Source organism: Lissotriton vulgaris, chromosome 10 (assembly GCF_964263255.1).
Source record: "Lissotriton vulgaris chromosome 10, aLisVul1.2, whole genome shotgun sequence".
NCBI lineage: Eukaryota > Metazoa > Chordata > Amphibia > Caudata > Salamandridae > Lissotriton > Lissotriton vulgaris.
In genome coordinates, this window is record NC_141698.1 from 665272195 (window position 1) to 665293493 (window position 21299).

The window sequence follows — 21299 nt, forward strand, 5'->3', positions numbered from 1 at the left end:
ACATGTTGAAGCGCAAACCATTTGTAAAACAGGTGCCTTCTTCCGGGTTCGATGACCCTCCAGAAATTCGCCACAATTAGGCCAAGTTAAGGCATGCATTATGCAGTACACTGCCCCTGTATGTATGCATCATAAACGAACACTTGCAGGTGTGCTTTATTAATTCGTGGGAAAAACAATGTGGATGTTTTTGTAACTTTCAGGCGCAAAGGGTGTACGCAAGATTAGAAATCTTTTCCATTCTTACCGTCCTTATTCCTAACAACAAAAATATTGCTAAAGGCATAGAAAAATAGAAGATACTGTTTAGATCAGAAAAACAGCTAACCAAAAGTTCTGTTTTGGAATAAAAAAATGTTTACTGGGGGAGTCGATATGATTTTAATTTTATATTCATAGTTTTTAACATTAACAAGCACTTCATTATACATTGTTCTTGGTGGTTTCAATTCTGCAGAAAGCTTCTTGTTAGATTTACTCGAAAACAAACAAGGTTTTAAAGCCATGGCCTTTTTCATCCAGAACGAATTCAGGTCTAGTCCTGCTATTCAAAAGTATGGGTTAGCCATTCTTTTTTATGATTCATTTCCTAGTATATTTTGTCAATTTGGGTATACACACACACGCACGCTTATATGCACAAAATACACATAATAAGTGCACATACATGCACATGGGGACGGCTTGAACGCACACACAGCACATAGCTCACACCCACACTATACTGCATAGTGAAACACGTACACACACACAGATGCACACACAAACATAATTTACTTCAATTTTATGAAAAAATTAGCAGTAAGACATAGAAACGCCAGGCATCTTCAGACTTGAACCTTCTTGTTAAAGATGGCTGGGGATTCCCTGTATGGTGGTCACACCACCTTTCATATGGATTGGCACACAGGGCCTGAGAGGCCTATAGGGCAATCTAGCAGTGCCAGAAGGCTGGCTGATCTAACAGGGCGCTGGCTTGTTTTTTTGTTTTTTTTACTGTTTGTGGGTCTGTTTTGTAGTCTAGTAGCACCTCTTTTCCAAATATTGTCACAAACATTGCTCCAGCAAGCACACATACATGCGGTCTCCCATTCGGTTTCACACGCCTATACAGCGTGGGGCAAATTCACAAGCCCCTTGCGCCACCTTTGCGTCATTTTTAACATGGGAAAAGTGACGTAAGGGTGGCGCAAGGGGCTTGTAAATAAGCCCCCGTGTCTTTACAAGTTCAAAACTGCCTCAATTTGCAAATGCGGCACACATTTTTTTAGCTATCTGCTTCGCTAATGGGGGGCCACCTTTCCTTGGGTACCCGGGTCTATTATGTGCCCTGGTCTGATCCTGGTGTCACGGTAGGGATCCGTGCCAGGCCAAGGTTTACGGTTTTCACGTCTTGGACGTTACAGATGTGGAATACAGAGTATTGCCAGCTGTCAAACGCTCCATTAATCCTCTCTGGGCTTAAAAAAGCATTGAGAGAGCAGTGGGAACAATGGTCCTGTCAAGAAACTCCGAGCATTGTTGGAGGAGTTGTCCTGAGTCGTTTGTTCGCCTCGGCCGCGGCGCTATGGCCGCTCGGCTGCAGAGCGGAAGCGTTCAAGGTACACTGCACTCCCTCTATGGAGCTGTTGGGAAGCATGAAATAGTTTGCATGCCTAAATCAGGCGCATTGTTCCACAGGAGAGGTTCATAATGGGAGTAAATGAGCAGGCGATATACACCCAGTAAATATTAGGAGAAAGGGAAGGCGCGGTGAATATTGGAGGGAAAATTTATAGATTGCGACTAATGCTTCAAAATTCAAGCCTGGAATGGGGCACCAAATGGTAACCTTAACTGGTTGAAAAAACATCTCTCAATAGCCTCAGTGCGGTGCCTAATTTGTAAAAGAATGAGCTCTGGTGCCCAAGGCTCTGCTGAGAAGTCCGCGACCGGTGCTATTAGATGTCGGCTTGTCCAATACCAAGGCTGCGTAGTCTTGGGTCCACCTCATGAATCTTTAATCCACTACTAGACACTCCCTGCCCCTATTCTGCACTTTTGCAAGTTACTGCTTTATCCCTTTGTGATGTTTTTTCCTTCTTTCTCTTCCTGTGTCATTCTTCTTTGTGTCTTTTTTTCTCTCTTGCACTTGGTAAATGTCTGATGTGGAATAATAAGCGTTCGTCTCCAAAAATGAGGCTAGTGGGTTCCCACCCGCAACCACCATTGCAAATTAAGTACTGCTGCAGTGTATAGCGAGAGCTTGTTTCCACTCGTGGCTTTCATTTTTCAAAGTGCAGTAAGCCGATTCTATGGCGATCTGTTTATTTGCAGCCGGAAAGCACATCCAACCTAATGTCATATGGGGGGGGCCTTCTCTCAGACTTCCTTTCATCAAACTTACAACAGGCTTCTTACTCTACATATTTGGGTAGTAATGCTCCTCTTGACACCCGAATTCCCTAAAGAAAACATGCCATCGCACAGTTGATAACATAATTCATGGTCCCATAAGCTAAGCTTTTAACAGTCAAAATTTTCAGTAACGTAGACTTGTTTCCTACAGGATCTATATGTAGCTCTACGCACAGGGGCATAGCTCTGTTAGTGATATTTGTGAATCTCAAGTTTCCCTACTAAGAAAGCAGTAGGCCGCAGAGTGAATTTTTGAGGTGACTATTGTTCTGGATGGACTGTTCGCATTAGGAGCAGGGTCAGTAATGATTTGCAGTAGGTGGGCCTCTGCGGTTGATTTGGAGTTTGGTTGACAGGTAGAACTGCTACGGAGTATCCTGTCTATGAGACTCAAGCTCTGACCACCCAATGTTGAGTGGGGTTACCACAAGTTTTGCAACAATGAAGGAACATTTGTTCTGTAGGTGTAAAACTACCTCTGACGCACCGAGTAGATGCTGTCAGAGGTAAGCCATCCGACTGTCTACCCTTTGTAGAGTGGACATCGAGATTGCTTTTTTTACTGTTCATCACCACCAGTTATATCTTGGCAGTGAGGAACAGTAAAAAGAGCAAGCATTTGCAATTCAATGGGTCTCGCATTTACATGAGTTTGAGCTATTGACATTGCAAATAACAATGCCTTTTATTTTTGATTAATTTTTAAACATAAATAAAAAGCATTGTCATTTACGAAACCAATAGCCTGAACTTGTGTAAATGCGATTCCTATTGCATTGCAAATGCTTTTTTTATTTTGAGAGGGAGCATAACTGCAGGTCTGAGCAGATTGTGCTATACTTTAAAGTAGAGAGTACGGACACGTCTTAGAAACAAGCAAATTAAGCTGCACTTCAGGTTTTCCATTTCAAGGGCTGCACTGAACTAACTGAACTCACCTCACACAATCACATGACAAAGAACAGACTCAATCGCTTGATGGCATCCCCAGTCCACCTGAAAGAGCGCTCTGGTCGTGGGATGAACTACAGTGCCATAAAAATCGAACGCAGCGCTATACTCATGCCAATACAATAACACAACTAGTTTTGTTCAATAAAAAGTATTTGAAAGTTGTTCCTGGCTCATTCAAAGTTTTAAACTGCTGGATGTAAGAATTCCACAATGCGAAGTGTTTGATAGAGAAACCCTACACCCCCATTTCAGCTTTTTATGACAGTCGAAGTGTGACGTAAATCGTGTGGGTGTCATTCTGGATTTGTGCAAATACTTCTGGTACATTATTGTGCTCTGTTGCCTGAGACTGGTGTAGCTTTCTAAACCTACTACTGCCAATGTTTGTGGATTCCAAAAAGTTGTACAATTGCATCCAATCAAGGAGTACTTTTATGAAGCCTGGTTTGCTAATTTTGTGATCCCTATATAAATTCAAGCTTCTGATGAAAATGATAAACAAATTATAATTACATTAAAACTTCTTAGTGAAATCAGGATAACGTGAAACAGCAGACCAAAATCAGGTGTCCCAGAACCAACTACCAAGCCAAGAATTAATTTTTGGAGGAGTGACATGCCCCAAGCCCCCCACTGAAGCTACATCCTTGTCAACATGTATACATTGCAGATTTGCTGTGTCATAATTGTGTATACGTTTAGACTCTCGCGAATCATGATGGCCTACCTCACACTTCAGGGGTAATTTATAGAATATTCCTCTCTGCAGGTCTGCATGCATGGTTTATGCAAAGCTGGGTATTCATGTGTGTTAGATTTGGGGGTCTTAGTTGGCACAGGTAGGTACTTGTGACAAATAGGGACCCTTGCCTCTAGTCAGGATAAGATTACACTCCTAAAATAACCCCTGCTCACCCTCTTGTAGCTTGGCACGAGCAGACAGGCTTTATCTCAGAGGGGTTGTGTTTAGCATTTGTGACCACACACAGTAACCCAGTGACAACAGTACAAATGGACACCATACAGGTTTTGTATAAAAAATAAGTAGACTTTATATAGAGTTACCACAAGACCATAAATGAGAAAAATATACAATACTATTACTTTAAGATGGTAGATTTTAGCTTAGTTCAGTTCAGTTCTTAAATGCGACACTTTGCGTCAATGTACCTTAGGCTGCGTTGCGCTTTCATGACAGGCAATGTCGCAGCGAGGGAAATGCGGCAAAGTTCAGGGGCAAAGAAATAAAGATGTGAAGATCTTCCAGATGCGGCACACTTCTCGGGGATGCGAGAAGTTCTCTGTTCGATGTGTGGACTGCAGCGGCGACACCCTGACGATGCAACGGCAGCAGCTCCAGCGGCGACACTCTTCTCCCACGATGTGTGAAGCTTCCGCTCGATGCGACAACTACAGCGGCGACATCCATAATGCGATGGCAGCAGCTTCGATGGCGGCGTGCTTTGCAGGGATGCGAGGTGCTCTTTTTCGATGCGGTGCGATGCGACAGTTCCAGCGGCGACACCCTCCTTCGGAGTTGCGACGGCAGGCAAAGAGACGCTCCGACCTCGTTCGAGATTCTTCTCTTGATGCGGTGCAATGCGACAGCTACAGCGGCGACACCCTCTGTCAGAGTTGCGACGGCAGCAGCAGCAACTGCGACAAGCTTCTTCTTTGTTGAGGCATGCTTCTCTCCGATGCGGTGCAGTGCGACAGTTTCAGCGGCGACACCCTCCTTCGGTGTTGCGACGGCAGGCACAGCGACGGCGACACGCTTCTTCTCGTTGAATCACGCTTCCAGCTACTTGCGACACGCAGTTCCTCAGAAGGCCCAAAACAGCAGCAGGTACTTCCAAAATAACTCTGGGGAGCTGGGCGGTGAAGTCTGCTGTCCCTGAGACTTCAGCAGGAGGCAAGCTCTTTTCCAAGATCTTGGAGATCCTTCACAAGTTGAAAGCAAAGTACACAAAGTTCCTTTCTCCTTTCTTTGGCAGTAAGGCAACCACTACAGGCCAATCCCTCAAGCAGCACTTCAGCTTGGGAATAGTCTCTCCTCAGTTTCTTCAGGTTCCTCTCCACAGTAAAGGTTTCTTCTTGTAGTCCAAGGTGATCTAATTTCATGGATCAGCATCCCAATATTTATACCCCAAAATCCTTTGTTCTCTGAGGGAAAAGGGGCCTTTGCCCAGTTCTGAAGCACTCTGTTTACCAGGCTTCTCCTTTCCTTTCACAGTGCAGGCAGGCACATCAGACGCCCCACAGGAGGTGGAGCCAGAATTGTGGAAGGCAAATACAGTCCTGGAGCACTTTGTTTACAGGACTCCTTCTCTTCTTTCAGTGTGCAGGGCAGAGACGTCAGCCGCTCCCCAGGAGCTGGAGCCAGCATAGTGGAAGGCAGGCACAGCTCTATTTAAGGTTCAGGTGCAGCTCCTCCCTCCCATCTTGATGCAGATCTCTCTATTCACAACTGGGCTGACTCATCCTGTCTCTTGGAATCACCCAGCCCTGTCACTCACAAAACCAGACAAAGGAATACGCAACCTAGCAGAGGCAGGTTTTGAATGGTTAGAAAAGCAAATACCTACTTTCTAAAAGTGGTATTTGCAAACACAGAATGTTAAAACCAACTTCACTAAAAGATGTATTTTATCATTCTGAGTTCAGGCATACTAAACTCGAATTTCTACCATGTTCTCTGAGACAGCTAGGATTATAAACGTGTAATAATGTACCAGCCCATTCTGGCCTATGGAGAACAGGTAGCCTTGCAATAGTGAAAAACGAAAATGGCTGTAATTCACTATTAGGACATGCCACACACACCAGTGCTTTTCCTACCTCATACTTACAATGCACCCTACCCTAGGGCCTACCATAGGGGTGACTAATAGGAAGAAAAGGGAAGGTTTAGGGGACTGGCAAGTGGGTGCACTTGCCCAGTCAGCATGACAGTACCAGACTGCACACAGGCTCTGCAATGGCAGACCTTAGACATATTTTACAAGGCTGCTTCTGTGGGTGGCACAACCAGTGCTGCGGGCCCACCAGTAGCATTTGGATTTGCAAGCCCTGGGCACACTCAGAGCACTGTACTAGGGTCCTGACAAGTAAACCAAATAGCCAAACATGGAACCACTGATTAACACATCAATTTACAAAAGGGAGCACTTGCATTGTGGCACTGAATAGCAGTGGCACGGTGCCCAAAGCATCTAATACCAGCAAAAATACATGAGGCAACAGCGAAAATGGAAGGGAGACCCACGCCAATGGTGCCAGGTCTATCAATGTGTAGAAGTTATAGGGAAAGATAATCAACCAGAACTTCAGCTTAAGTTGGAAAATCCATGACATGACAACATATCTTACTAAAAAACATTGTAATGATGGGCCCATGTGTGTTCTTCTGTAGAATTATTACAATACGGAATATGGGAGGAAGTAAGTAGGTATATTGCTCGTTAGAAAAGGTGCAATTTGATAAAAGATATGGGTGTTGACCTTTGCACTGAAGTAATAAATGTGAGATATGAATACATTATAACTTCACTGGTTTCAAATAATAACATATAGGGTAATCAGGTAACATGTATATATTGCCACTGAGGGCTTTTAAATGCCATGAGGCCAAGGGCAAAGTGCTTTGTTAATGTCACCATTTACCCATTATGCATTTTTGTATTACATGTTTATTTTGAGATAGCTTGAAAAAAAGCTCTTTTTATAACGTGCAATATTTATTGGAACTATTAAGTGTATTCCTTGATTGCCTGCTTAGTTAAAACGCATTCTGTTTCTACAAAGAGGATATCAACGAAGCCACTCTCTTCGACGTGCAGATGACAATAAGCACTGATTGGAATTATATTGTTAAGGTTTTGTTTCCCTTTCATGAATGGATTGTTGATTTAAAAAAATGGACAATGGTCAGGGCCAAAGGAATTATGCAGTTCCATGGCTGCGGTCTTTAGTACATGATTAATAATTTAACACAATAGTCACGTAATTTATTACATTTACACAACATGATAAATATAATGCTACTAGAGAATGTGCTGTAAAAGTTTTGCTTTTTTGCCGCATATTTTAAAGAGCTCTGATGCATAACAGGGTCCTCCATGATGTATAAGTCTAGGAGCCTTTGCAAAGAGTGAAGCTCTGCAAACTGGTGGGGTGGCTATCATTGTGATGATAAAATCAATATTTCACAGGAAACCGTGAAATATTTTTAGGGTTCTCTGGGAAATATGTTTTATACCACTGCGTTTTGTGCAATGCATACACCCAACCGTGATATACAAAAATAAATGCGACCAAATAAAATAAGATTTGGAGCAAGAGTAGTAATAAACGCAGGCTGTTATTATTTCAGTGTAAAGGTCAAACCATATGGTCTTGCCTAGTAGAGCTCCATCTTTTCGACCTTCTAGGTCACTCGCCTCTTGATCCTGTTTTAATAACTAATTTACTTGGAAAGAAATCAGCAGAATGTAGAACCATACCAGGGCTGGACTGGCCGTATCAGGCCCCAAGTGTTTTCCTGGAGGTTCGGAATGGTGGGGTCCAGTTTTCAAGTGTTAGGGGCCGGTTTTATCACTGGTGGCCAGTTACGCAGCGGTGCTGCAATATCGACCCCCTGTAACAAAAGCGGCAGCAGTGGCGCTACAGCGGCCGACAGCACTGCTTCTCACTAGCACTGCACACTCTCCCCTGCCCCCCGGGGCCAGTCCAGCTGAATTGCCAGGGCAGGTATGCGTTCCCAGTCCAGCCCTGAACCAAGGCACAAGTCCTAAAAAATACGTGGGGGGATGCTGATGTCACAACAGGGAGTGAAGTCAGGAAAGGTGGCTTGCACCATCCGACTCATTGCCTCCCCTCACTCACCCCTCAGATGCGACTGCATCAGAGAAACCAGCTTGTGAGCAGCTTTCTGAATGAGCTCCGATCTCGCCCCAGAGAGGCCAAAGAGTGAAAGTGTGGCTCAATTTGCTCCAGTAATCGAGCTCCCGGTAAAATAAGTGGGGGGACGCTGTCCACCCGCGTCGTACCCCGACTCGAGCCCTGCCCTGAACCATATATGCAGATCCACAGAAAGTAGAATGGCATTTCTTACCATTTTGAGGGAGGGGAGAGGCAGCATAATGCACTCAATGTTTCTCATTTCTTGAGTCATGCCCCCTTTCCGCACTAAACTATGGTAATAAATAGCATATTCATTTCTGTGTATCTGTATATATAGTATATACGTAAATACATATTTAAACATTTATATAAATAAAAAAATATATCTATATCTACCTAAATATATATATCTACCTAAATATATATATATATATATATATATATATATATATATATATATATATATATATATATATATATATATATATATATATATATATATATATATATATATATAGTGTGTGAGAGAGAGAATTTATCTCTGAGCCTAAACACTACAATTCTTAATACCTGCAATTTCTAAATATTGTTTTGTGTGTACCAGCAAGAAACACGTAAATTCAGCGCAGCACTCAGAGAAAAAAAAATCACAGTTTGAACTTATTCAAAGTACATTTAGTTTTACAGCACACCACTGCGCCACATGCATGTTATCATTAGCGCATGCAATCGCCGTTGCAGGCCATCCTGCGCATTTTCTAACATCTGGCGCAGATAAGCCACTCACAGAGCAGCCGCCATTCATGTGGAATCTTTTGCCGTAAACGGCGCGGTTTTATAGATTCCTGTTAGCTCCCGTTGCAGTGGAACCAGTGAACATGAAAGACCCTTCGTCTGCTTTGTTCATCTGCAGGGACTCGGGGGTCTCAGAAGCAACAAAGCCGTGGAATGCCTTTCTCGAGCCGCCTCGGCTTTGCTCTCGCGTCCAGGGCTCCGCCCCAGTGGGAGGCAATGGCGTAGTTATTTTAAGCTGATTTCATTTTGACATTTGCAGCTGTACCGTCAAACCTTCTCAAGGCCCTGTTGGCGGCGCTGACCGTGAATTGTAAGTAGGAGCTTAAAATGTCCTGAAAGACTACTGGTTGTTTTACCGCGCGCTGAAAGCCCAAAAGACACTTACCTCTCCGGTGCCTGTCTGCAGAATTTTCAGTCCTGTCGACTTCTCCAGTTCGTCCTTGTGGCTAGCTGAAACAGAAAATAAAGAATAAGATTTAAAGTCTTACAAGAACATGCCCTAATCACGCAGGCTTTATTTGACTAAGTTCCGGTCATTAAAAAAACTCGCCCCCTCTGCCCTGGTCGAGACATTTCTTCATCGTAATACTTATCCATGCCATCCATGCATATGGGGCCTCATTTATGAGGCTCTGCGTCACATTTACGCCGCCGATGTGTCACTTTTTGTGATGCACCAGTGGCGTAAAAAATGCGCCTTGTTGTGCCATATTTTCAAAGTGACGCATCTAGGTAGATGCATCACTTTGTAAACCCCTGCGCCACATTATACCTGCGTCAGGTATAATGTATGCAAGGGGGGCGCATTGACGCAAGGAAGGGTCGTAGAAGTGACGCAGTGAAATGTATGAGATTTTACTGCGTCACTTTTAGGACGCTGTTGCGTCAAAATCTTGTGCCTGCCTCACAGCAGGCATAAGACTGACACAGGCCCTTTCACATGGGGCTTACCCCATGTGAAAGGACACATTGCTGGAGTTGCGTCACTTTTGTGACACACTCAAGAAATGCGTCACTTTTGCGCCTACAGATACGTCAGAAATACTGACGTATCTGTAACTCCTTGCGACATGATGCGCCAAACTGTAAATATGACGCATCATTGGTGTCGCAAGGAGGGCGCAATGAAAAGTGATGCATCGCTGTTTTCACGCAGCGATGCATCACTTTTCATAAATGAGGCCCGTTGATTTATCAAAATTCCAACAGTCAGTGCTTTAAATGGGCCAGTCCTGTCCAGTACGGGGTGCCAGCACTTTTTTACTTTGACAGGTAGAGTACCGGCACTTCTAAAGAGAAATGCCATACTTTTAATTGGAGAGTACCAGCACTTCTCAGAAACAAGCAGGTACTCTGGTACAGAGTACCTGCACTTGTATTTTTTCCATTCCAAGCATTGCCAACAGTAACGGAAGTGACATCATGAACCTTCTGATTGGTCAATCACATAACAGTGTTGATCCCTTATTCCACCCTTTGTCCCAAAGCAGCTTTCCATGAACTTCTGATCTGAGCAGCTAAAGTAATGCAAAGACTGAAAATTACAGAAAGAACATATGGTTGATAGAGCTGCGTCTAAGGACAGCACCTGCCTCTGAGACCATGGGTAGCAAGGGGGACCTAGATAAAAACTATGGTTAAGACATTCCAGCCAGGCTACTGCTATTTTGGCGTCCATGATTTCATTAGTTGATACCAACACCTTCAATGTGCACAGCAGATCCAGTCAAACATCATAGGTGAAAGTAAACTTTGTGCTGGTTATATTAGGTAAAATAACAGAAATTGAGCATATTCTTCTATAGTTTAGTCTGAAGAATGGAAAACATTACTACCTCATGCATGCATTTATTGAGCATAATGCAATGGTAAAATTATTTTTGAAACAGGAGTCACCAGATATTAGCACCCACCTGACCTTCAGCTAAGGCAAGAAGGAAAACATGTAATTGCAAGAATCCCATGTGGAGATACTGGCCGGTACTGGAAATTCCAGCCCCTCAGGATTTTGGCACAGATTTGATCAAGTGAGGAAAATGTGTGAAAATGCTCCCAGAATTGATAACTGTAAGAATAAATGGTCCGAGTAATTCCAGGCCAAGCATGATATTTCCCATTTTGCTATCTAATAAAGCATGTAAGATCCAAAGCACACAACCTACCGAGATCAAACTTGCCACTTCTTTCCCCATCTTCAAAAAGTGCCTTAAAACACCCGCTGCACAATCACAGCCAACGTAAGCGTCCCATACTACTGACATAAAACATAATGACCTATTTCTGTCTCTTTGTTGTTTCACTGGTGATTTCCATTCATTTTCTAATGGGCTGATTACGATGTCAGCCGGAAAGGCTCCGAATTGGATTTGGGTCTGCCAAATCCAATTGGGAACCCATCTTGACGATCGATTCGGAAAGCTTTTAATTACAATAGTTAGAAAGCGTTCAGGATTTCTGAGTTGAATAGCATTCAGAGCAACGGAGTTGGTCGGAGCAGACTCGTACAGGTCTACGGACCACGTTTCCGACCGAGCGATAACGATGTGGGATTCGTACAGCCTTTCTGAATTGGTTATTCCGATATGGATTGGCTGTCAGAATCTGACTTTGGGGGCCCATTGCAGGACCCCCTTCACCCGGAGCCTTCCAAATGGAGCCTGTGGGCGTACCCAAGGTTTTCAACCATGCACCGTGTAGCAGGCACCAAGGGGTGCCCACCACAGGTTCCACGATTTTCCCCAGCCACCCCTTTCTTCAATGGTAGATGTGTATTCGGCTGGAACACAGGCTCCCATAGAAGTCAATGGGAGTCCAACCGAATCGTATTTGGACGCATCGTAATCGGTCGGTTGAACTCCCCGAATCCGATTCCGTTGCAAACCCTTCCGAGACCAATTCAGTCGGAATGCTTTCCGACCTACATCGTAATCGGTCCCTAAGAGTCCGTACTGTTATTTAAAACCTTATTAGTCCCGTCTCACTGAAGTTTTCTATCATATCCAGGAGTGTAGCTTGTTATTTAAGGGCCTCTTAGTCAATGTGTGACTCTGTTAAAATATTTATGTTATCTGTCCTGTTTGACTGATTTTTCCCACAAAATAAGCCTTATCTATTTAGATGATCTGTGCAGAAAATACGTCCTCCTTTGATATGCTACTCTACATCTGCTGTCTCTGTAATACCACTGTCCTATCTAATGCATTATCATCTACCAGTCTGTAAATGCCATCCAGGCTGTGAGAATACAAATTTCAATCTTTAAATTAAAAGGTGCCAAAAGTATTGTTTTCATTCAGTTTTTCCACTATCTGTTAACTTAAGGATGGGCAGTGGCATTGATTGTTCTGTTATTGTTAATATTATCAATATGAAAATAGAAAAAAATCTTCTCCAGGTCTTCTCCAGGACGAGGGAGACAATTTTGACTCTAAAAGAGCTAAGACTGATTGATTTACAGCCACATTCACTAGATTTTCTTAACCTTCAGTTCACCTCAATGATTCTTTATATTCAGCAATAGTGCAAAGATATTCAGCCCTCTAGGCTGTAGCATCTTCACCAGCCCTGGAGCAGGCAAATAGATTGCATCACACACAGGAGCTGCGGTTGAGCACATCCTTATTCTCCAACATTTATTCTCACATTGCACATTACGTCATCCTTTCCAGAACCACACCCTGACACCTCCCTAGCACATCACGTAGTCCGTGTTCAAGGTCCCACTGAGAACCACAAGGGTCCTAGTGCGTATAGTGTCAATATGTTGCATAGGCAAAATCGAATTTTGCTACCTAGGGTGTTCCCCAAACACTGTTAACCCCTTTGATGCTCATGACGGAACGGTTCTGTCATGAGCATCAGTCGCGCTGTGCTCATGACGGAACATTTCCGTCATGACCACACCCGCGATTGGAATGTTCAGCACCGGAGGAAAATCAGGGCCGCTCGCAAGGTGTTAAGGCCACAGTCTGGCCTTTCTTCCAGCAATTTGGTGCCACAAAAAGGCTGTCTTACACGCCCTCATTTTAGTTCTGGCCCTGTGCTCAATGCAGCAGAACATTCTCCATGTCAAAGATTATGACACACCAGGGTACTAATTGTCGATATTTAATCGGCATTGTTTTGCCCTTTAATCTCTTCTCTTGTAAAACCTTGGACTGTCATTTACTGCATGGCTTTGTTTACATGAAGCCACTACAGCATAGTTAATGAGAGATATCGCCAAATCACCCGTGCCTAAAGCTAATTTAACTTTAATGCAAGGTTTCAAACAAACTAAAGGTGCCCATAATTTATTAACCTCGACTTTCTCTGTAGCAGTTAAAACAGCACATACGCCTAGCTTTCATTCAGAAGGCTTCATTTAAATATTTAATGTTTCTAAAAAAAGAATACAAAATAAAAGCAAAGCAATGTCTTCGGCGCTGAACCCTAGACAACAAAGACTGAGAACACAAAACTCCTTTCTCTAGGATTGTGAATCAAAAAAGAAGCAGGTGTTTGCAAGCAGTGAGGGAGGCATTTAAAAGGAAAAGCCATCAAATGGAGGATATGTCATTTCTGATGAAGGTGACCCCCTACAATTTTCTAACATTTTTGTGACAACTTATTTAATTAGCATTCTAATTCATCGAAATAAATCTTTGTACTTTATATGCTGAAATGTGATTTGTCCTTTTATGGAAATGCTTTTATCCGAATAAAGTAATTTATTGATTGATTGATTGTTTGAAATCTTTGTACTTCGATGTTTCTCCAGAATTAGCTACAGTGGAAGGATTCGGGCTGCATACCATCCGCACTGCATGTCTCACATGATCACAGATACTAATATCAGTCATAATGCTGTATTGCGCGAAGTGCCCTGCGGGCACAACAGGCGTTTGCAACCACTTTGCGTGCCCCGGGGCACTTTGGTATTACAGAAGGGGCCGCAGACGCTTGTGCTGCCCCTCCAGTAATACTGAAAGCAATGGTGCATATACAGTACCAGCTCTTTCTCAGGAGGGCATTCCTTCATCTGCATGGGGGTGTGGCCCCATGCAAATGAGCGAATTCCCTTGTATCTGTGTCAGCGCCGTTTTATAGATGCTAGCGCAGAGGCAAATAAGCTGTCAGGGGTCGCACTGTCAGTGCAGCACCTAAAAGGTGAAAGCAGCTCTCTGGAGGCTTAAAGGGAGTCGTATGGACCCCCAGACATCCCCTTGCAGGCAGGTGCAAACCCTCACTACACCTGCCTGCCAGGGGATCTCTAATCCCCGTTTACAGTGCAGGCGGTTTGCCACCTGGCTGCCCTGGGAGCACAGCTTTCCATCTAATAGGGTGCACTTTCTCTGTTTGCGCCCGGAGCACCTGTTTTAAGGTGCACCAGGCACAAACAGGGAAAGTGCCCCCTAATCATAATAGGGACTCTGGGCTTTAAACCCCCTAATCTCTTCCACTTGGTTTAATTATCTACTATATGAGCTGAAAGTATCCATGGAAATGTTTTCTGGCTCCAAATAACAAATGGAATGACTCAATGCCATCCTTCTGCTAGAAAGCCTCAAAGGAGTTACACAGAATTAAAGTTTTGGTAGAGATGTCACTGGCGGTGGTGCGGGGGGGGGCTCTAGCAAGGCTGATCCAGTGGGTGGGATCATCTGTAATCATCCTGACCCACCCTTGTGCCTTGTTACTGGGTGGCAGCTGCAGACACTGGCTGTCAGCCTTGGAACAGCCATGTTATTCCTGTTTACAGTTCACATTTAACTTATTTTTCAATTCCCTAATAGTTAAAAATACAGATGTTTTCTGTAGAAGTGAGAGACTGTTGACGCAGTACTCTGCAAGATGCAGCTAACAATGGGTAATGAGTGGAATAAAAATGTTCAATTGTATCATATACTGTTACCCACAAAGACTGGTCAGTGTTAAATAAATAAATAAATAAATAAATCAAGTGGGCAATGTTAGGAATGTTTTTCATAAAACACCCCTCACAACGCCAAGCTTAATAATTCTTGATTGATTGGTTGATAATGTTAAGGCTAAGCTAATGGGCGGAGTCTCAAAAATATGAATAGAAAGAAGGCTGTCCTGCCATTTTGCTGTTTATGTCATTTCCATGTTTACTTGGGTTACGCTCTGGCCTAACACCTGCTTTTAGCAAGTAACCCCATGGGACTAATAAAGCTGTGAAGGGTTAATGACTTGGGAAGTATTTTGCAGTCAGTTTGTGGATGTCTGGTGCATCTCATTTTCTAGGATACCACTCAAAATAGGATGTATTTTGGCATATCAATGTCTTTTTGCCACCCACCATAATTTAAATATAAATCTCGGGAGAGAATGTAGTCTAAGGGCTAGAGCGGTCGAGCTTGAAGCTGTGGGACCGGGGTTTAGTACCAACAATTACACTCAACATCCTGCGATTCTGGGCAAATCACTTAATCTCCCTGTGCCTAACAAAAATGAATGTGTCCATCTGTAACGTAACTGGTTCTCATGTAAAGTCTGTGATACCCGATGTCTCGGGTCTAGTTCGTGCTATATAAAAAAACTCCAAAAGATATATATATTTTAAGGATCCCCTCACACCCACTGAAAGGGGTGGAACATTTTTTAGTATCTTGGTATTCTCTATGCTATCTCTCTCTCTACCTCTATTGGAATGTTGATGTGATGCATCTATCAGAATGTTGGTGATCTGCCTGACAGATTACAGTTGGCTGGGCTGAGCACCATGTTGGATGCTCCTGGTGGGGTCTCTCTTTACAACTTGGAATAAAGCATCACAAAATACTACTCAACGTGTGGACTTCTCATCATTACATTCATGGCGACGATCTAAAGAAAGAACCTACACCTGTCAAGTCTGGAAGTACTTCAAGCTGTTTGAAATTAAGAAAAGAAACTACAAACCTTTAAAGGACCTCCTGCAACAAGAAAAGCTACCCCAACTGCCAGCATGACCCCACCAGTGACCTACAACCGGTCGCCCACAGCAGTCTGGCAGTCGTCCTGGGTAACAGTGAGTCTACAAATTTTAAGTTGGAACTGTGCCTTCACGCTGGGTAAGCCTGTTTGTACTGACTTTGGGACTCACGCTTTATCCTCACATGAGGGTAAGCATTCCACTTGTCAACTCTGCCCGTTGTCCTATTTACAAGGAGAGCCTACTATTTGCTGTTTTGGTACTGTGCCCTCAAGAGAAAACCCTATTCTTGTTAGTTCCTGGCTCATCCTGTGCTGCGCCTTGACGTGAGAGTAAGCTTTAATCTCTCTGGGTAGATGTGTGACTATTTAAAGTCTTTGCCAAGAGGAGACTTTTTTCTACTAAGCTGGTTCCATATTTTTGACTGAGCAATGGATGTGGTTAAGTAATTTTTCTGTGCTGCATCCGTTTTCCACCATGCTTGCCATAGCATAATTTTTTTGTGGAGATTTCTTTTGTACATTATTTCCATGTTTTTTTGTGCCAAAATCGAGTGAAAATCGAGCGAAAATTGAGCCACTGAAGCCATCGACAGTTTAACTGCTTCACTTCATTTAAATATGCAGCGCGTGTGTCACGTTCTTACCTGCTGCCTTCATCGGAGTATCAGTGACGCTGTCTTCCTCGGACCTTCTCCGACATCCTGGATCTCCTATTGTGGTTTGGTGCACTGACGCGCGGTGAGCCCCTCGGCAGGACGTAAGAAAACGTGCCTCCATTTTGCGGTGTTCTGCCAACCACTGCGCTTTGTCATTAGAGTCCTTACATGCTGTGGGTAAGAGTGTCTGCATCGTTTTGCCAACCACGGTGTTTGTGCCTTTGTCTATAAAGTTATTTTTTTCAGTCAGCAAGAGTTAAGGATCAACGTGGTGTCCTCGATCTACTTGGCATCTGTTTTATGTTTAAACCTCTGTTTTTTTTATGCCAGCTGTAACATTTCTAGCTGTTTCTTGTTCACACGATGAAGCTGACAGCAGGGGAAGTGAACTTTTCCCCTCTCAACTGAGTGTTGTGACTATTCTAAGGTACTGTGCATTTTTCTTCTTGAAAACGACGGAGATTCATTTAGCGCTATCTTGAATCCTTGTGTGTTATCTTTTTAAATAAGGACTTTCTTCTCGGGGGCATTGATCGAGCTCCGGCGTTTAAACATAACTGAGTTCTATTGTGTGTTCTCTTTCACTCTTGTGCTGCACCTCCTCATGTATTTATTGGCTCTTACATTGAAGGGCAGTGCAGTTCTCACATATTTGTTAATGCAGTGTTTACTTGTCTCTCTAATAACATTTTGTAGGCGCAGGGCGGCTGGAGGTACTTCGTTTTTGCAGTGTTGTGTTTTTCTTCCTCATTAATATTATTATTATTATAATTACATTTATTAAGCGCGCAGCTACCCGGAGGTTTCCCGGCGCTATTGCTATTGCTCATTGCCACATTATTTCGTTTTTGCATATAACACACGCATGTCATGTTTCCTATTTGTGCACGACTTTGTTTTATCCTTTGCTCTTGCAGTGGGTTTCAGTCCCAGCTGTTCTAATGATTGTTTATTTAAGCTAAATGTTTTATGGGTGGGGTCCTGGTTACATTTGCTTGCAGTGGGTGTAAGTCCCATCTGCTTTATTTTAGTTGTTCCTGCAATGGGTTCCTTAGTCCCATTTCTATGCAGTGGGTTTGAGTCCCACCTGTGTAATTTATATATTTGCAATGGGTATCAGTCCCATTTACTTGCAGTGGGTTCAAGTCCCTTCTGTTTAATTTAATTTTGCAATGGGTCCCATTCCCATTTCCTTACTGTGGGTTTCAGTCCTAACTGTTTGTTTGCAGTGGGTTTTAGTCCCATTTGCTTATTTTCTAATGTTTTTGCAATGGGTCTAGTCCCATTTATTTGCAGTGGGTTTTAGTCCTACTTGCGCAATTTCTGTGTACTTGCAATGGGTTACAGTAGTCCCATTTGCTTGCAGTGGGTTTTAGTCCCACTTGCGCTATTTCTGTGTATTTGCGATGGGTTACAGTCCCATTTGGTTGTAGAGGGTTTTAGTCCCATCTACTTAATTAAATATTTTTGCTATGGGGTTTATGTCCCATTTTGCTGTTGTGGGTTTTAGTCCCACCTGGCACTACGTCAGTTCTCCACACGGACCTCGTCTATTTTTGTTTTGTACCCTTTTGGGTGTGCGTTATTTTTGTCTCCTTCAGAGGAGTTATGCTAGGGTTATAGTCCTATAGCACTATTTTGTTCACTTTCACATTTAGGTTTTAAAAGTTTTATGTCCTCATATTTAGCTTATGTCTACTATTTATGTGCATTTATGCTTTTTATGCTAAATATGTTCAGATTTACATGTGTTCAGATCCTATGTATTTTTATTGCAACTTTTTGCACTATTATCTCTTGCATTACATTATTGTATTTTGCTTAGTGGTAATAGTGTTTTGATGAGGTTTCTCTTCTTCTTTTCCTCATCTTTTTGAAATTAATGTTTCTTTTGTTCTTTCTCTTTTATTTTGTTTTCTTCTTTTTAAAGTTCTGTAAGAAGAGAGGATGGTTTATATGGTGTAAGAAGGGTGGATGGTTTATACGTTTTTTCCATTCTTCTCTCTTGTTCTCTTTTTAAAGGTGTTTCCTCTTTACTGTTCTTCTTTTTCCGCTTTTGCTCAATTTACTTGCTTTCATTTTCTCCTGTTCTCCGTTGCTGTTTTAAGCCTTTTGTTTTTTGTTTAAGGAGAGAGGATAATTTAGTATCTTGGTATTCTCTATGCTATCTCTCTCTACCTCTATTGGAATGTTGATGTGATGCATCTATCAGAATGTTGGTGATCTGCCTGACAGATTACAGTTGGCTGGGCTGAGCACCATGTTGGATGCTCCTGGTGGGGTCTCTCTTTACAACTTGGAAAAAAGCATCACAAAATACTACTCAACGTGTGGACTTCTCATCATTACACATTTATTATAGAGGAATTGGCAAAAACAGATCGAAATATATTGTAGTTCCAGTTTAAGGTAAGAACAGTAAAGACATTTGCTGAAACGTTTATGAATTTGGCTTAGGAACCAAGATGCTCTGTTTCTTGCAAATTTAGTAGCATACTTACTTCACAGGTTTCTAAATTCAACAAAATTCGATATTTTAGGTGTAGCGGTATCAATAAAAATCGGAATCAATCGTAGAAACTGAGAACAAAAGAACTGTAGTAACTCCTAAGTCTTGAAGCCGGGGGCGGAGCTATCAAATATGTAGCTAGGACAGTGAAACAAGGGTCGCACACGTGGCTGTTTTTACTACCAAATTAAGGGATGGGGGACTATTTTCCTAACTTGTATTAGGGCCCATGGCAACTCAGCTTCAACCTTGCTTGTAGCAGAAGGCCAGGGCTTGGCACGGTTCTGGCCAAGATAATGCCAAGACTAAAAGCTGGGCTTCAAACAAAACAGTGCTTTATCGGTCCAAGAAGAGATTGGCAATGTGGGTTGATGTCCCAGGCAACTAGAACTGCTATTTCTGTTGGCATGAAATAGCAACATGTGCATAAATCTTTAAGTAGATGCTGTAACAATCTACAGATTTGGGCAGTAATAATAACCATCGGGCCAGAGACTTGACGTATAGAAAGTGCATGAAAAGTGGAAAATGGCAAGTAACACTATCCAATGTACCCTCGTGGCAGTGCCAAATCAATAGCAGTGTCTTTAAGATAGGAAAAGGCGGTGCCAGAGTACCAATGCCTTCCCGCTTACTCATACACTTGCTTTTAAACATGAGATCATCAGATATAAAACAGAGTGGGGGGTGTATTTGGTAAAGTTACTGCCTAATATTAGGCCCACATTAAAGTTTTTTTTACAAGGGAGTAATCTTGCTTGAACCAGATTTGATTTTGCACATTTGCATATTTTTTGTTTTGCTTTTGCTTTTTTCGTGTAATTTACATGTTAGAGAAACTGATTCAGGAAGAATAGTCTTGAAGAAAATGTGAAACCAATTTGTGCCAAGCTGCACGCACAGCTCCAGCAATGTCCCAACATCAATTTAGAAACTGGATGGAAAATACTTTGAGTAAGGATCTTGCATCAATTTGTACATCAGGGCTGACTGGCCAATAGTATTTCATGTCTTGTGCTCAGGTAGAATATCTCCTCAACTACTATCTTCAAGACCACAACAAATTTTCTGGTCCTAAAGGACCTGCTACTTTTCTCTACGGTAGCACAACACACTCTGATTGTGGGAGCCTCTTCCCAATAATACAATACAGGGAGTAGCTCAACAGCTGTGACTTCTGCCTGAGTCTTGAATACCCTCTTCTTGTGAGGGTCAATGGGTGTGAGAATAACTTTTTGAATCAGAGATTCATGTGAGAGCTGCAATCAATGACTACAAAGTCCTTTTCCAGGGCCTCATGCAGACATCTTCCTTCATTCTCTGTTGCAGCCACCATTCGTATTTCCACATGATGGGCTTCCTTCTTTATAGCAGTAATCCAGCAGTGGTTGGTGGTGTCCCTTACTCCTGTCTAAAAAGTTCTTACACTGTCCCACCCAGCTTTTTCAGGGTGTCCTTTACTCTGCAGCAAAAGGTTTACCAGAAAACAATTTTTCAAGATGGTACAAAAAAGCCCATCCTGTTGAGGTACCTGGACTCTCTAAAGCCTGCCTCTGGACTTTCCCATTATAAATAAGTGCCACCTTCTCCATCAATCGAAAACCCTCTCAAACCGATCCACCTATTGTTCTCTCCTATTTGTAAGGTAAAAATGTGTCCATGGGAATGGCTGCTTCTAAGGTCCTTTCTCTCTGTGTTCTACCTTTGAAATGTGAGTGGGAGTACCGAAAGACCAGGCCTGTCTTTGTATGAAACAACTGCCCAAATGCAACCTTCGACACAGTCGCTCATAAGTTACTTTGGACTCTGTGCAACAACGAATCAGAGCTGGAAGCAGAGCTTCTGTTAATTCATCCAATGGTTTATACTTGGTTGTATCTCTTCCAAAATAAAGTTTCTTCGTTTAAACTAAGAAAGAGCTGAAAGAAAGTTGTACAACGGTTTACCTCATTACAGCACAACCGCGCCTAACAAATAAAACAACTCGACATCCAATATTACTGCCATCACCTGATCCTTCCAATAATGAAGTGGGACCCGCAGGAAGAGCAGTGGAGGAACAGCTGAACTGCTTCCTAATGTACTCCTCGTGATCTATACATGCATGGACAACGTCAGTTTCCAGTGCTCTCAATTAATGGTAGGACATCTCCCCGTAGTGCAAAACT

At 42.8% G+C, this 21299-nt stretch overlaps 1 protein-coding gene across 2 annotated transcripts in view; it reads right to left on the reverse strand.

The window, feature by feature from the left end:
* PTPRN2 (protein tyrosine phosphatase receptor type N2) overlaps window positions 1-21299 on the reverse strand; it is a 2289968-nt gene that overhangs the window by 685271 nt on the left and 1583398 nt on the right. The window contains exon 11 of one of the 2 annotated variants that reach the window (XM_086941498.1): window positions 9434-9547. In XM_086941498.1, the coding sequence (XP_086797624.1) occupies window positions 9533-9547 (15 nt within the window). In that variant the 3' untranslated portion in view covers window positions 9434-9532. The remainder of the gene's footprint in view (window positions 1-9433; window positions 9548-21299) is intronic. The other variant, XM_086941499.1, reaches the window with a different exon arrangement.